The sequence below is a fragment of the Rhinoderma darwinii genome, chromosome 13 (genome assembly GCF_050947455.1).
Source record: "Rhinoderma darwinii isolate aRhiDar2 chromosome 13, aRhiDar2.hap1, whole genome shotgun sequence".
Classification (NCBI taxonomy): Eukaryota; Metazoa; Chordata; class Amphibia; order Anura; family Rhinodermatidae; genus Rhinoderma; species Rhinoderma darwinii.
The window spans coordinates 55,941,739-55,957,094 of record NC_134699.1 but is presented as its reverse complement, the minus strand read 5'-3'; the positions used below and the strand labels follow the sequence as shown (position 1 = coordinate 55,957,094).

The 15,356-nt window shown below is 44.2% G+C and overlaps 1 protein-coding gene across 1 annotated transcript; it reads left to right on the top strand.

Moving 5' to 3' along the window:
• The first annotated feature begins 1,151 nt into the window (after positions 1 to 1,151).
• On the top strand, positions 1,152 to 9,002 carry CBX2 (chromobox 2). The gene is made up of 5 exons (XM_075846429.1): positions 1,152 to 1,526; positions 1,625 to 1,668; positions 5,058 to 5,123; positions 5,239 to 5,308; positions 7,708 to 9,002. Exons 1-5 carry the CDS (start codon positions 1,455 to 1,457, stop codon positions 8,920 to 8,922), a joined length of 1,467 nt encoding a protein of 488 aa, XP_075702544.1. The 5' UTR covers positions 1,152 to 1,454; the 3' UTR covers positions 8,923 to 9,002.
• Positions 9,003 to 15,356: the final 6,354 nt, after the last annotated feature.

The following is a 15,356-nucleotide window of genomic DNA, read 5'->3' as shown; positions in this document are numbered from 1 at the left end:
ACTATAATAAATGATGGCTACACTCCCTACTACAAAGTGGCAGAAAAGACCAGAAGTCAAATTGCGACTTTTCTACGCCAGAAAACGGACGTAGAAATGTTGATAAATTACCCCAATATGTCTCCCCAAAGAGAAGACCTAACATAGCTGCATTTATTCATGGTTAAGAGCGCGGTGGCGGGACTTACACATTTCCCAATGAACCCCTTAGGCCTCATGCACACGAGCACATTTTTCAGTCGTAATTATGGATAAAATACTGACACATTCATTTCTGTCGGCCACGGACATCCTCATGAACATGAATGTGTTTTTGCATCCGCAAAAGTGCGGATGAATTGCAGATCCATTCATTCATTTCTATGGGTCCTTACACACGACAGTGGTTTACACGGACAGTGTGGGGGCCACAATACCTCAGGACAAGTAGTTTTATGGTCCGCAATTGCAGTCCAGCACCATCGAAATGAATACACATCTTTTACGTGCATGGTCAGTGATTGCAGAGGGCCCGCGGCTGATACTCTGCGGCAGCCCATGCCCGTAATCACGGGCCGCGTGCATGAGGCCTCACGCCCGCTGGCCGAGTCCCGTCAGTGATCCGTGGAAAGATCGGACATGTCCGATCTTTCAACGGATCGGAGTGTTTTCACAGACCCGATTTACCCACGGTCTGTGATATATGGACCGCATTTTCCGGAGCCGGGTTCTTAGTATTATAGTTACGTATGACGCTAAGTTAGCTGCGGGAATATCGGCCGTCACTGAAGCATGTGTTCAGTACAGGACTGTATTCCAGCGGGGAGGCAGTAACTCACGGCGTCATATATAACTACGATGCTCGGAGCACGGCTCCCTGAACTGTGTTCGGTCCGGGAAATGCGGTCCGTATATCACAGACCGAACCTGGTCGCGTGCATGAGGCCTAATAAAGCGAATGGGTCTGTGAAGACTATCGGGTGCCGTTAAAAACGGCCTGAGTGGCACATCGGTTGTGTGCGTCCGCACAGTAACCACTAATCGTTGTCACGGCTACGGTCATGTGCATGAGGCCTAAAGACTCAGGCCATATACTGCTACATGCGGACATCACAATTCTCCACACACCAGCCGCTGCCATTCCGCCCTCACTCTCCGCTCAGAGATCTCTCCCGCCTTCCGGAATGTGGGCGTGTTTATGTAAATGAGGCGCCTCAAACTACTACCTTCTCATAACAAATGTTCTTACGTTCGTCCACCCCCTCCAACCGGATGCGCCGCTCTATCGCGCGGTCCTATTGGACGTGAGGGAAGAAGAGGCGCGCGCCGCTCTATCGGACGTGAGGGAAGAAGAGGCGCGCGCCGCCGCTCGCTCCCGCGTTGGCTTTGTGTGTGTGTTGTTTCGTGGTGACTCGTGCGGAGAAAGACAAAAAAACACAGCCGTGCAGTAAAGCCCGTGCCCGACCGCGGAAGCCATGGAGGAGCTGAGCGCTGTCGGGGAGCAGGTCTTCGCGGCAGAGTGCATCCTGAGCAAGAGGTTGCGGAAGGTAACGTAGTCCCGTTACCCCCATTTATAGCTTATTGCCCCGCCCCCCCCCCCCCACCTAGTATCAACTAGTGACCCGCTTCTCTGTTTCTCCCGCAGGGCACCGCAGAATACCTGGTCAAGTGGAGGGGCTGGTCCTCCAAGTGAGTACCTAAGGTCCATTGTTTAGCCGAGAATTGTGTCCCCGCCCTTGTCCTCCGGTCAGATATGATTGTAGGGTTGGCCACTTTTCTGTCAACATCGTTACAATCAGATTGTCACGGTTCTTGTTTTCATAGTCAGGCCACGCCCCCTTGTGCTATTTTTATGCACTGATTGTTGGTCTGGAGTTATTTTTGGCGCTCTACATAACTATCTATTATGTGTGGTAGCTAGGTGTATATATGTACACGCCCCATAACCTGTATACACCTACAGAATACAGCCTGTAAGGCTTTATTCACACCACCGGTTTTCTCTTCTTCGCGCCGTCCCTTTAAAAACGGATAGCACACTGCGACCCAGAAAAGTCAACGTCGCTACCCGTGCGACCATCCGAAAACCTCACTGCATGTCCTGTTCTGGGCAGTTTTTACAGACTGGGTCATTCAAGTCCGTAAGAGGAAGGAAAAAAACGGATTTTGTGCAGAAGCCATGCCGTCAGTTTTTTTTGGATCTGTCGCTAAACAGAAAGTGTCTTCCACACCAGTGTAATACAGAGACCTGGGTCCCCGGGACATTGCTGCCCAAACCGATGAGCGACAATCCAGGCCAACGAGACACTTTCCACAGGATCGGAAGACACATAAACAAAAAATAGCCCATACTGATTGGACGAAGCTCTGTATATGGTGTAAAACAATACAAAATGACATCTGACTTTTCTTGGGTGTATTCAGAGGGTTGGGAGTAAAATTGTGACATAATGGGCCCGGTTCTGATTTTGTATTTTTTAAACGGATGATAAAAAAAATGAATGTTAGGCCTGGTTCACGTTTTTGTTATTTTAGGTCGGGAGGAGTCCTGACGTACCTTCGGAATGTAGCGACGTATCTCTCTGCATAAAGGGGGATATGTCGCCTGCACTCCCGGGCAGAGAGCTATTTGAAGTGGTTTGCCCAGGGAAGCCCTTGATGTCACTGTCCATATATGGGCAGTGATGTGAGGGGCTTTCAACTACAGAGTCCCTGGCCCGAGCATCGCAAGCGTTCTGGTCGGGGGCTCCTATCTTGGAAAAGCCCTTGACATCACTGTCCATATGTGGACATTGACGCTAGAAGATTTAAGATGCTGGAATCCCCGGCCACAGCGTTTGCGACGTTCTTGCCAGGGATTCCACTCCTGGAGAAACCCGTGACGTTGCTGTCCTTGTATGGACCGTGATGTCAGTGGCTCCTCCAGTCCCAGAGTTCCCGGCCCGAGTCTCTGGCTGGGGACTCCGTAATTACAAGCCTATGATATCACTGCCCATACATGGACAGTGACGTCGTGCTTTCCCAGAGCTGGAAACCCCGGGCTGATGCTCTGCCCGAGGATGCCGACCCTAGGGAAGCTCCCTGAGGTATATGTGTTAACGTATACCTCTGAGGAATGCCAGCACGACAGAAGCCAAAAGGACATTTTTTTATTTATTTTTTGGCGCTCTATAGACACGTTTAGCGTAGCGCTAAAAAATAATGTGAATCAGGCCTGTTCGTTTTTAACAGATCAGTTGCAAAAGAATTGCAGGCAAGAAAAAAAGTAAAACCAGGAAGTGTTGCAGAGGAGGAAAACGGACTCTTAAAATTCATGACACATTCAAAGCATACGGACATTCATCTTTGTTTTATAAGGCTCCACTTTCGTGAGTTTGAGTAAAATTGTGATATTACCATTGTCAACCTACGGGGGAAAAAGTCACAAGGAAGCCAATTTTTTTTTTTCCACATTAGGGCCCCATGCACACAATCGTAGAATTCATCCGTAATTACGGACCCATTCACTTCTATTGACCACTGGAAGGTTTCCGTGCCATAGAAAGGCTCTGCAAGAGATAGGACGTGCCCTATTTTTTTGCTTTTTATGGCCCTTACTCCCATACTTTATATAGGAGCACGGCTGACGAATGCGTGTGGCGGTCTGCGGCCGGGGCGTGCCAGTAATCGTGGATTATAAATACGGGCAAGGTCGTGTGCAGGGGGACTTAAGTTTCATTCACATATGCGTTGAAGGGGCCTCCGCCGCAGATCCGGTCAAAAATACTAAACATAATAGTGCGGCATGCTGTGAACTGCTGGACCCCAAAGCAGAAACCCGACTTTACCCATTATGTCAATGGGTACCGTCGGGTGGAAATGGTGTCCGTTGTACTTCTATGACCGAGCAGAGCAATGGAAATACCGAATGCAAATGTAACAAAGCCTTAAAGAGGCTCTGTCACCAGATTTTGCAAGCCCTATCTGCTATTGCAGCAGATAGGCGCTGCAATGTAGATTACAGTAACGTTTTTATTTTTAAAAAACGAGCATTTTTGGCCAAGTTATGACCATTTTTGTATTTATGCAAATGAGGCTTGCAAAAGTACAACTGGGCGTGTTGAAAAGTAAAAGTACAACTGGGCGTGTATTATGTGCGTACATCGGGGCGTGTTTACTACTTTTACTAGCTGGGCGTTGTGATGAGAAGTATCATCCACTTCTCTTCACAACGCCCAGCTTCTGGCAGTGCAGATCTGTGACGTCACTCACAGGTCCTGCATCGTGTCGGCACCAGAGGCTACAGATGATTCTGCAGCATCAGCATTTGTAGGTAAGTAGCTACATCGACTTACCTGCAAACGCTGATGCTGCTGCAGAATCATCTGAAGCCTCTGGTGCCGGTGTCCTCACTCGTCTGACACAGGTCGTCAGGACCTGTGAGTGACGTCACAGCGTGATCTCTCGAGAACACGCTGTGTGTCTGCACTGCCAGAAGCTGGGCGTTCTGAAGAGAAGTGGATGACACTTCTATACACAACGCCCAGCTAGTAAAAGTAGTAAACACGCCCCGATGTACGCACATAATACACGCCCAGTTGTACTTTTACTTTTCAACACGCCCAGTTGTACTTTTGCAAAGCCTCATTTGCATAAATACAAAAATGGTCATAACTTGGCCAAAAATGCTCGTTTTTTAAAAATAAAAACGTTACTGTAATCTACATTGCAGCGCCGATCTGCTGCAATAGCAGATGGGCTGCAAAATCTGGTGACAGAGCCTCTTTAAGGTACAGTAGCGGTAAACCTACAATTTTACTACAACTCACTGGCAACCGCGGTGTTACAATGGAGTACTAGCCTTAAGCGTCTGGCTGGCAGTTCTCCCCATTAAATCTTACAATTGGGGGGGTGCTCCAAAATTTTAAAGTGTGCAAAATTTTCAGTGTCAATGAGAGGTCTCAGTTGGGACGTTTTCCAATATTTTGTGAGATTTGTGTAGCATTTTAGGTTTTGTACAACTTCGGTTTACCCCTCAATGTAGTACTAAGTAGTTATTTGGGCTCACAGTAAGCATTTGTCATGTTTATTTTGCACAGACACAATAGTTGGGAGCCAGAGGAAAACATTCTGGACCCGCGACTTCTTTTGGCATTCCAGAAGAGGTAAGAGATTTTTGTTAAGCTATGCAACTTAACCGTTACCGGTTTGGCACCGTTTTTGTATGTATTCTGCGGTCTTATGTCAAATGAAGTTCTGGCAATCTTTATTTCTTACTAGGGAACAGGAGAAAGAGCTGCGAAACAGACGAAGAGGAAAAAGACCCCGTGGAAGACCCCGTAAAAATGTGGTGAGTGTCTATACGGTATGGGGCTCGAATGATAGGCCTACTATCCGTTGCAGGAATGGAAATATAAGACGCTGACGTGACGGCCATTGCCATGTGCATGAATCTAATACTCCAAACAAAATCAAGTCGCCCGCAAGTATAGGAGCTAAATACTTAGGAACAACTTGAAATGACCTAATAAGGGACGAAACGCGTGTTTATCACTTTTTTTATCCTCCCTTCAGACAAGGGAACATAAAGTGGCTTGCAAAAATATTCACCCCCATGTTGTTTGTTCTTGTTTTGCTGCAATATGTATACTAACCTCACAACTCGTCTTTTCCCCTTCTGGTCCTCTCGGGCTCCCTCAGCATGCCACAGCTTACACTAGGTCCTGACGCCGAGCAGTGTCAGGGCTTTATATGCGATGCAGCATCAACGTCAACAGTGCTGCCCAAAACGCGTGTCCTGCCCGGCACCAGGACCTCGTCTGAGCATCAGCATGCTGCAGGGACTAGACGAGCGGTGAGGACAATTTACTCGTCTAAAGGGTGGTAAGGTGTGAGACCCGGCATGGGCACAGAGTAAAATCTACACCAGCTGGGAGCTTGCCATGGTCCAATGGACAGATCCTTCAGTGTTAATGTTGGTGTCTTTGTTAAATCTCTGATCAATGCCCTCCTTGCCCGGTCTGTGAGGTTTGGTTGACTGCCTTCTCTAGTCAGGTTTGTAGTTGTGCCGTATTTTTTTAGTGCGATGTTCAGTTTGGGATTTTTTTAAATTACATTTTTTAATAACCCAACCCTGATTTATACTTCTTCGCAACTTTGTCTCTGACCTGTTTGGAGAGCTCCTTAGTTGCTTAGTGGTGCTGGGACCTTTTCATAACAGGTGTATTTATACTGACATGTGACCGATCATGTGTCGCTATGATTGCGCACGGGACGAGCTTATTCCACTAATTTTGTGACTTCTAAAGTTAGTACGACCAAACATTATTTAGGAGTTTCATAGCAAAGGGTGTGAATACATATGCACTGATAAGTTTTAAGATTTTAGTTATTTTTATTTTTATTTTTTAAAGATTTTCAAACTAGGTATTTTTTATTTTTTTTCATTACACTGTAATTTGTTTTTTTTTTATTTCTTTTTTGTCCGGTCCATTTCATAAAGTTAAAATCCATTTTTATTCCAGGATGTAATGCAAGAAAAACACCAAGGGGGTTAATACTTTTGCATGACACTGTAAATGTGACAGAACTTTTGAAACTTATTTTTTTTGAATTTTTTGCAGTTTTATACATTTTTTTAAGATCACTATAGTTAAAGTCCTTAAGTCTTGCAATTTTTACTCTGGCCTCTGGGCCGATTAAGGGTGCAGTCACACATGGCAGATTTTTTTGCAGAAATTGTTTACGATAATCTGTTTTAATCATTTGAAGGGGAATTGCAGAAATCCATACACCTGCTGCAGAAACAACCGCATTCTGGTGAATAGAACTGGTTTTCATTCGCAGAAAGTTTCTGCAACAAAATCTGCCGCGTTTGACTGTCCCCTTATACTGACACTTCTACAGGTCACGGTGTCCTAAACGTAGGCACATGCATAATCGTTCTCCTCCAAAAGGAAGGAATTTTAGTGCCGTCTATAGATGACTACACTGTAAGTCCATGTTTCATCCCTTGTAGTTCCTTGAAATATTGGGTTTATAGCCAAACTAGAGACACCCATCTGTAGACGGCTCTGGGTCTGAGTTGCTGCTCTTTATCAGACCAGTGTGGGATTCTCGTTTACTGAATGCTTTTGACGCAGCTATTGGAAGGTACAGATTCTCCTTAAGAAGATCCAACTGGTAGGAAGTCTTAAGGATATGTTCACACGGCCTGTTTTCAGACGTTTTTCGGGCCGTAAACTTCCACGAAAAATGGCTAAAAGTACGGAGGCTGAACGCCTCCAAACATCTGCCCATTGATTTCAATGGGATAAATGTCGTTTTGTTCCGACAGGGCATTTTTTTTTACGCAGCCGTTTGTAGAAACGTAAAAAAAAAAAAAACGCCCTGTAAAATGAAGTGCTTTTTTTAGCTGTTTTTGGAGCTGTTTTTCATTATCTCAATAGAATAAACCGCTCCAAAAACGACCATAAAAAAACGCTTGATGCTTTAAAAACAGCTGAAAATCAGGGTCTGTTTTCCCTTGAAAACAGCGCCGTATTTTATGTTTGTCTTTAGTTATCCATGTGAACATAGCCGAAGGGTACTGCTCCCTGCGAAAATATTAAACCGCTCTCCTCCAGAAAAAAGAAAACTGCAGACCGCTAGACTGAGAGCGCTCCACGCAGGCTCAGATTTTTTTTTCGTTATGCCAGATATCCTAAAGCTTATTGTCGTTCACTGACTATTGAGTTTTTGTCTTGATAGGAGACAGAAGTGCCACCAAAACCCAAATCAAGCAGCTCTTCATCCTCCTCCTCCTCTTCTTCTTCCTCCTCTTCCTCCACTTCATCTTCCTCTTCCTCCTCATCAGACGACAGTGATGCAGAAACACCGCACTGTCCTAGACCACGGGATTCTCACCCAGTTCCACAGAAGAAAGCACAAGCTGTGGTAGTAAGGCCAGAGTTAAAAGAGCAACTGCGCAAGAAGAGGGGAAGAAAACCATTGCCTCCTGACCAGAAAATTCCTAGGAGGACCAAGGGAGAGAAGCCAGGACCTAAAAGTGCAGCAGAAAAATTACAGTCTAGTAGTATCGCACAAGGATTCGCAGCTCTCCAATCCCATTCCAAAGACCTTTCTGTCTCCAGCAATAGCAGACAAGGTAATTTGTCTGTTGAATTACTCTCCAACATTGCAAAAAATTCCCCTAGCCATCCCAATGGGAATTCCACCCGCAACTTAAGCTGGCAGAGCTCAATTGTCCATTATATGAACCGAATAGCCCAAAACAATCCTCAGGCAGGCAGGAGGCCAGTGAGTTCCGCATTGAACTCTAAGCGAAGCTGTCAGACTACAGAACCCAAAGCTGTCTCCAAAATGCAGATTGATCTCGGCCCAGCTGCTCTGAAAACCGTAAAACTTAACGATCCTGAAGCGCACACGAGTCCACAGATAAACCAGTCTGCACCCAGGGCTGGAATATCGAACAGAGAAACGAACCAGACTTTAACTCTGCAGAACAAAGCCCAAAGTGGACAGAGCGTGGGACCGCTAAGTGGCACATCCGTGCATCCTTCTCAGAAAAATACAGCTGCTCAGAAAAACAGCAATGCTCCTTCCCATGGGGTGACAACCAATATTAAGACCGATAAAATGGGAAGAAAAAGTGGAGGTATAAGCCATGTTAGGACTGGGCTTCCGGGATCCACAAGAGAGATCACATCTGTTGAGCGAGGACAGCAGTCCGAGTCTCGCAAGGATCTAGCAGAGCTGAGCACCGGAGACGATAGCAGTGTGGACTCTGACCACGATTCCTCACTTTCTAGCCAGGACATATCTGTCCAGGCTAGCCAAGACTGGAAGCCAGCTCGCAGTCTGCTTGAGCATGTTTTCGTGACCGATGTCACTGCCAACCTTATCACAGTCACTGTAAAGGAGTCCCCCACCAGTGTTGGATTCTTCAACATGCATCCTTACTGATCGGAGAAAACGCCGGCAGAATACAACCAAAATGTAAAAGTTCTGCCTATAAAGCCTCACATTTGAAAGTTTTTTTTTAATCTAGGTGTTAGTTTAAAGCTTACTGCTATCTCATGGTGATGTTCAATATCTGATTTGTCAATTCTAGTATAAGGTATAAGCTGCACTTCATGTAGCTTCTAAAAGGAGTATCTACGATCTAATACTAGGCAACTCCAGCTCTGTATGGTGTATATTTGTGGAGTCGGGTTATTCAAAGCATTTTCAGTAAGTGCCCTTTTACACAGACCTATTATCTGGCAAGCAAGCTTTCATATGAACGCTCGTTCCCGATCATTGCCCTGCATAAACGGGGCAGCGATCAGCCAATGGAACAAGCGATCACGCATTCATAGTTTGATCGCGTAGTTTATGCACCATGGAATATTCTCGTTGGCAGCACCTCTCCCTGTGTAGATGTGCCGCTGACCTGATGGAAATGTATGGGGATGAGCGATGGTCGTAACGATCGCTTGTCCACATGCATTGCTCCGCGTGAAAGGAGCAAACGAGCGCCGATCAGCGAGCTCTCTCGTGTAAGAGGACCCCGACTAACTAAAAGAGTTGGGTATTTGGAAAGTAGCAGCTTTGAGTTTGAGAGATTTTATACTCCACTATTAGTACTTTTTCTTAAGGGGTAAATTTCAGCAACTTTTAGTTTAAAGTTGTGCAAACTTTATTGGCAAAGAACCCTAAAGGTAAAGCTGAAGAAACATCGGAGAGCCCTGTAGGTGCATTATCTACTTTACTCCAGCTGTTGTTCTTTCCAGCCTTGCCTTATTCATTTAGCACTTTTGTGACTAAAATGCAAACCAGAGCCATAGACAAAAGTAATAGATATTAATACAGGTTGAGCCTTAAAATGCTATATCATATAGAAATGAGTTTTCTTTATATTTGAACATCCTATAGCAGAAGGAATTTGCCAAAAATGTCGGTATTCATCATTTGTGTTTTGAAATGGTTAAGGTAGACGATCGGTCTGTGTAACATTAGTTTTTGTCTTGGTGTTAAAGTTTCATGCGTGCGGAGTCATTGAGATACATTCGCTAACCTTGGGTAATCCATTTATTAAAGCGGTTGGATTTTTGAAGAGATTCGCTAAAATCAATAGGTCATGATCATCTTGGCTATAGCAAAAGATAGTCCTATACAAGTTGTTAGTATTAAGGACACTAAAAATGAGTTACCGAGCTGGACAGAAAGTTTACATTTTGAAGGTGGTATTTGATGGGGCGCTGTCCTCGGTCACGGCATTTAGTTTCTGTACTAATCGTCTTAGATCTGCGACGTGATCTTATGTTTACACAAAATACCACTGGCCTTAACAATGTGCGTTACAATTTATCAATTGTAGAAATGAGCAAATAATCCTAAGGGCTCTTGCGCACACACGACCGAGTGCCATTCGGGCCGTTGTTCATGGCCTCAGAGTGCCACCTGAGAACCATTCACTTCAGTGGGTGAATCGGGTCCGTGAAAACAGGCCCGACTCTCCGATTCGTGGAAAGATAGAACAAGTCCTATCTTTCCACGGATCACGGACAGGACTCGTGCGGCACACACGGTCGTATGCAAGAGTCCTAAATAAGGTTTGATTTAGAAGATATTTCTAGCATTTTCCAAATGTTGAATGTGCCTTTCTGCTGCGACTTGGACCCAGACGTGCTTATGATTGGAGCAAAATGTTTAACAGAGATGGGGTTTTCCGTTCCAGTCAATGGCACTCGTTTCTTGGGTTAAGAACCATTCATTTAAACTTATCAAGTTTATTGACCAGTTGCATCTATTAGATTGAGGAGTTCTGTTATGCAATGTATATTTTTTTTCAGATGCAATGTATATTCAAAGTTAGTGAAACCATGAGCTTCAGGTATCCTGGCCAGTTATTAAGTCAGGAGATACCAACACAACAAGATGTCCATAGCCTTGCAAGTGACCTGAGTTGACAATTATTCACTACACTTTTGTAAAATACTTGTGTGGGGCTTCATTAGTACTTGCTTTTATAATCGTATAGCCGACATTGTTGGCATCCTGCTTGGTTAGTGCGTCGTCTATGGGGTGAAGTGCCTTTTAGTCCGAGGATTTGTTTTCAAATAATTGAATGACTTGTTGGTGGGCTGTGAACCTCCTTGTTATTGAGAGGTTTAGTTTGTGAGGGTAACTACGAAATAGACATTTCATTTAGTAAAGAAAGCATTAACCAAAAATGTGTAGAGCGCTCATGAGAATAACTTTCTGCCTGTGTTGTTTTGTGATGGAATTTGTTCATATGCAATTACTTTATATACAAAGGTAAATTCCCATTTGATAAAAATATCTTTAAAGAGGCTCTGTCACCCGTTTTATTCTTCCCCCATCTCCTACCTAATCTAATAGGCGCGGCGTTGTAGATAACTACTGCGTAAACCTTTGTGTCAAAGTTTTGAGCAATTTAACATTTATGCTATTTTTTTGTAAAAGCCCAACTGGGCTTTTTTTTTTAACTTTAGCCAAGTGGGCGTTGTAAAGAAAAGTGTATGACACTGACAAATCAGCATCGTACACTTCCCTCCATTCATATCCAGCTTTAGTCACTTGCGAGACCTGCGAGAGGAAGTCACGTCACAGAGTGATCTCGCGAGATCACGCTGTGCTGTGACTAAAGCTGGACATGAATGACGAGAAGCCTATGACGCTGATTGGTCAGCGTCATACACTTTTCTTTACCACGCCCACTTGTTTAAAGTAAAAAAAAAAAAGCCCAGTTGGGTTTTTACTAAAAAAAAAGGAGCGCAAATGTTAAAATGATCATAACTTTGTCACTAATAAATGTTTCTTTAAAAAAACAAACCAGTAGTTATCTACAAGACATGCTCCTATTGGCTTAGGTAGGAGATGGGGGAAGTATGAAACTGGTGACAGAGCCTCTTTAAGGGTGACGCATTTTGGAAAAATGCCACTAAAGTCTTTGATGCCGTTTTTTGAGCCAAAGCCCGAAGGGGATCCAGCAGGAAAGAGACGAATAAGTCCTTCCTTTTATATTTCCCATTTCTTTCTAATCCATTTTTGGCTTTGTCTCAAACGGCCGCGTTTTTCCCTAGAACTGTGTTAAATCACCTTCAAGAAGGCAACAATCGCACGCCTACAGGATTTCCTTATTTCAAAATGCAAGATGTCGCTGCCTGCATGTTCAGGTTATCTGAGATGCAAGACTGTACCGTATGGTTGATACAGTTTTTTTGGGAAACAGGGTTAAAAAGTATGGCTTTAATCTCAAAACTTTAACTTGCATCTTATTTTTGATTAAACATGTAAAATTAGAAATGTGTGGCAATCTGTGAATTTTTAAGTGGATAGGGGTTAATAAACCATCAATGGTCTGTTTAGGGGGTTATTTTAGGCTAGACAATGGGGTACCCTAAAAGTGCCATTTTCAAGGACTGTCTGGGATTGCAGCTTAAAGAGGCTCTGTCACCAGATTTTGCAGCCCCTATCTGCTATTGCAGCAGATAGGCGCTGCAATGTAGGTTACAGTAACGTTTTTATTTTAAAAAAAACTAGCATTTTTGTAGTTATGCAAATGAGGCTTGCAAAAGTCCAAGTCGGCGTGTTTAAAAGAAAAAGTCCAAGTGGGCGTGTATTATGTGCGTACATCGGGACGTTTTTACTACTTTTACTAGCTGGGCGCTCTGACGAGAAGTATCATCCACTTCTCTTCAGAACGCCCAGCTTCTGGCAGTGCAGATCTGTGACGTCACTCACAGGTCCTGCATCGTGTCGGACACATCGGCACCAGAGGCTTCAGTTGATTCTGCAGCAGCATCGGCGTTAGCAGGTAAGTCGATGTAGCTACTTACCTGCAAACGCCGATGCTGCTGCAGAATCATCTGTAGCCTCTGGTGCCGATGTGTCCCCGCTCGTCTGACACGATGCAGGGCCTGTAAGTGACGACAAAGCGTGATCTCTCGAGAACACGCTGTGTCTGCACTGCCAGAAGCTAAGCGTTCTGAAGAGAAGTGGATGATACTTCTCATCAGAACGGCCAGCTAGTAAAAGTATTAAAAACGCCCCGATGTACGCACATAATACACGCCCACTTGGACTTTTACTTTTAAACACACCCACTTGGACTTTTGCAAGCCTCATTTGCATAAATACAAAAATGGTCATAACTTGGCCAAAAATGCTCGTTTTTTAAAAAATAAAAACGTTACTGTAATCTACATTGCAGCGCCGATCTGCTGCAATAGCAGATGGGCTGCAAAATCTGGTGACGGAGCCTCTTTAACTCCTTTGCTGCAATACCAGACGCAGCCTGTGGACAAAGATGGTGCTGTTCCTGGGAAGGAGGGGGCACACCCTTTATAACCCATTTTTCACCTCCTTACTTCCTCAACAGGTACCGGTCATGCATTTTTCAAAGATTATTTTAAGAAAATGTCTTTACACTATGTAATCAGTATAGGACAGTCAAATCACCCTAGGTCCTTCACCACCCATAGTTCAGAGGAGAAAATGGTTTTGCGGAGGATTCACTTTCATTAATAAACTAGCACAGCTTCACAGTTTTATGTTGTGTCCAGTCACACAATGGTGCATTCCTGTGTTTGTGAGTTTGTGGAATAAATGGTCTCTTATTTATCCAACTGTCCGAACTGTCTGCACAATTTGTCTCCCGTTTTGGAATGCAACACATACTTGTATATGGCTTACAATTGCACGAAGAGTCCAACATGGGCCGTGTAATCTAGCGCCGATCACCAAGACAGCTCGTTGATCGGCACTCCATTCACAAGAAGCAATGGATGGGGCCGAGTGCTCGTCCCCATACATTTCTATCATGTTAACACAGGGAGATGTGCTGCCAACAATGATAACATTTCATGTTGCATAAATTATACGATCAGCCGATGAATGATTGCTCGTTCATCGGCTGATCATTGCCCTTTTTATACAGGGCAATCATCGAGAACAAGCGTTCATATGAACACTCGTTGCCCGATAATATTGTCAGCAGCACATCCCTGTGTAAACGGAGCCGTGCTGCCGACATGACAAATGTATGGGAACGAGCGATCATAGTAACGGGCACTCGTCGCCATACTAGCTCCTTGTGATAGGAGCCAGCGAGCGCCGATCAGCGAGCTGTCTCGTTGATCGGCGCTCATTTATTCGGCCCACGTCGGGCCGTGTAAGACCACCCTTAGTTGGGTTTGTCTGTCCTATCCTCATTACATTGTGTAGCCATAGACATATATGCGGACGTTGGATTTTGTTATACAATACTCACATTCTTTCTATCTACTGCCCAAAAAAACTTTTCATAATTTTTGCTCGAATTGCATTCTTTTCTCACCTTTGCCTTCTAATAGACTCGTGCAAGTAATATTTTTGATAACAATACTTTGCCTAATTTGTAAGTGTTATAGATAGACTTATCTCAGTTGCATAGAAAGAATCTATTTTTTTTACTGGAGTTCTGTAAAATACTGCTTTTGTGCTGACCTTCTACAAATAGACCTACTCTATCTATGTTAATAAATTTGTTTTCTTTTCACTGGGTAATTCTATTTTATATTCTAACTTTTTACCCTTTTTGCTTTTTAGTTGTTTAATTTATTTGCTGAAAACACTAGAACAGTGGTATGTAAACAACATTTTGTACACAGGTTTGCATTTACGTATTGTGTTGCATATCAATAAAATATTTTTGTAATCTTTTAATAGTGGTTTTATCTTGCTAACTATATATACACTTGCATTAAAGAAGCTCTGTCACCAGATTTTCAAACCCCTATCTCCTATTGCAGCAGATCGGCGCTGCAATGTAGATTACAGTAAAGTTTTTGTTTTTTTTCAAAAACTAGCATTTTTGGCCAACTTATGACCATTTTTAGATTTATGCAAATGAGCCTTTCTTAAGTACAACTGGGCGTGTTTAAATTTAAGTACAACTGGGCGTGTATTGTGTGTAACATCTGGGCGTTTTTACTGGTTTTACTAGGTGGGCGTTGTGAATAGAAGTGTATGATGCTGACAAATCAGCATCATCCACTTCTCTTCGTTAACACCCAGCTTCTGGCAGTGCACAGACACAGCGTGTTCTCGAGAGATCACGCTGTGACGTCACTTCCTGCATCGTGTCGGACGAGCGAGGACACATCGGCACCAGGCGACAGAGGCTACAGTTGATTCTGCAGCAGCATCGGCGTTTGCAGGTAAGTCGATGTAGCCTCTGGTGCCGATGTGTCCTCGCTCGTCCGACACGATGCAGGACCTGGGGCAGGAAGTGAGTGACGTCACAGCGTGATCTCTCGAGAACACGCTGTGTGTCTGCGCACTGCCAGAAGCTAGCTGTTCACGAAGAGAAGTGGATGATGCTGATTCGTCAGCATCATACACTTCTATTC

Excerpts from the sequence above, each read along its gene's own strand:
- CBX2 (XM_075846429.1), top strand. The coding sequence starts at position 1,455 with ATGGAGGAGCTGAGCGCTGTCGGGGAGCAGGTCTTCGCGGCAGAGTGC. Across the intron at positions 1,527-1,624 it reads TGAGCAAGAGGTTGCGGAAG|GGCACCGCAGAATACCTGGT; the intron begins GTAACGTAGTCC and ends TTTCTCCCGCAG. Across the intron at positions 5,309-7,707 it reads GAAGACCCCGTAAAAATGTG|GAGACAGAAGTGCCACCAAA; the intron begins GTGAGTGTCTAT and ends TTGTCTTGATAG.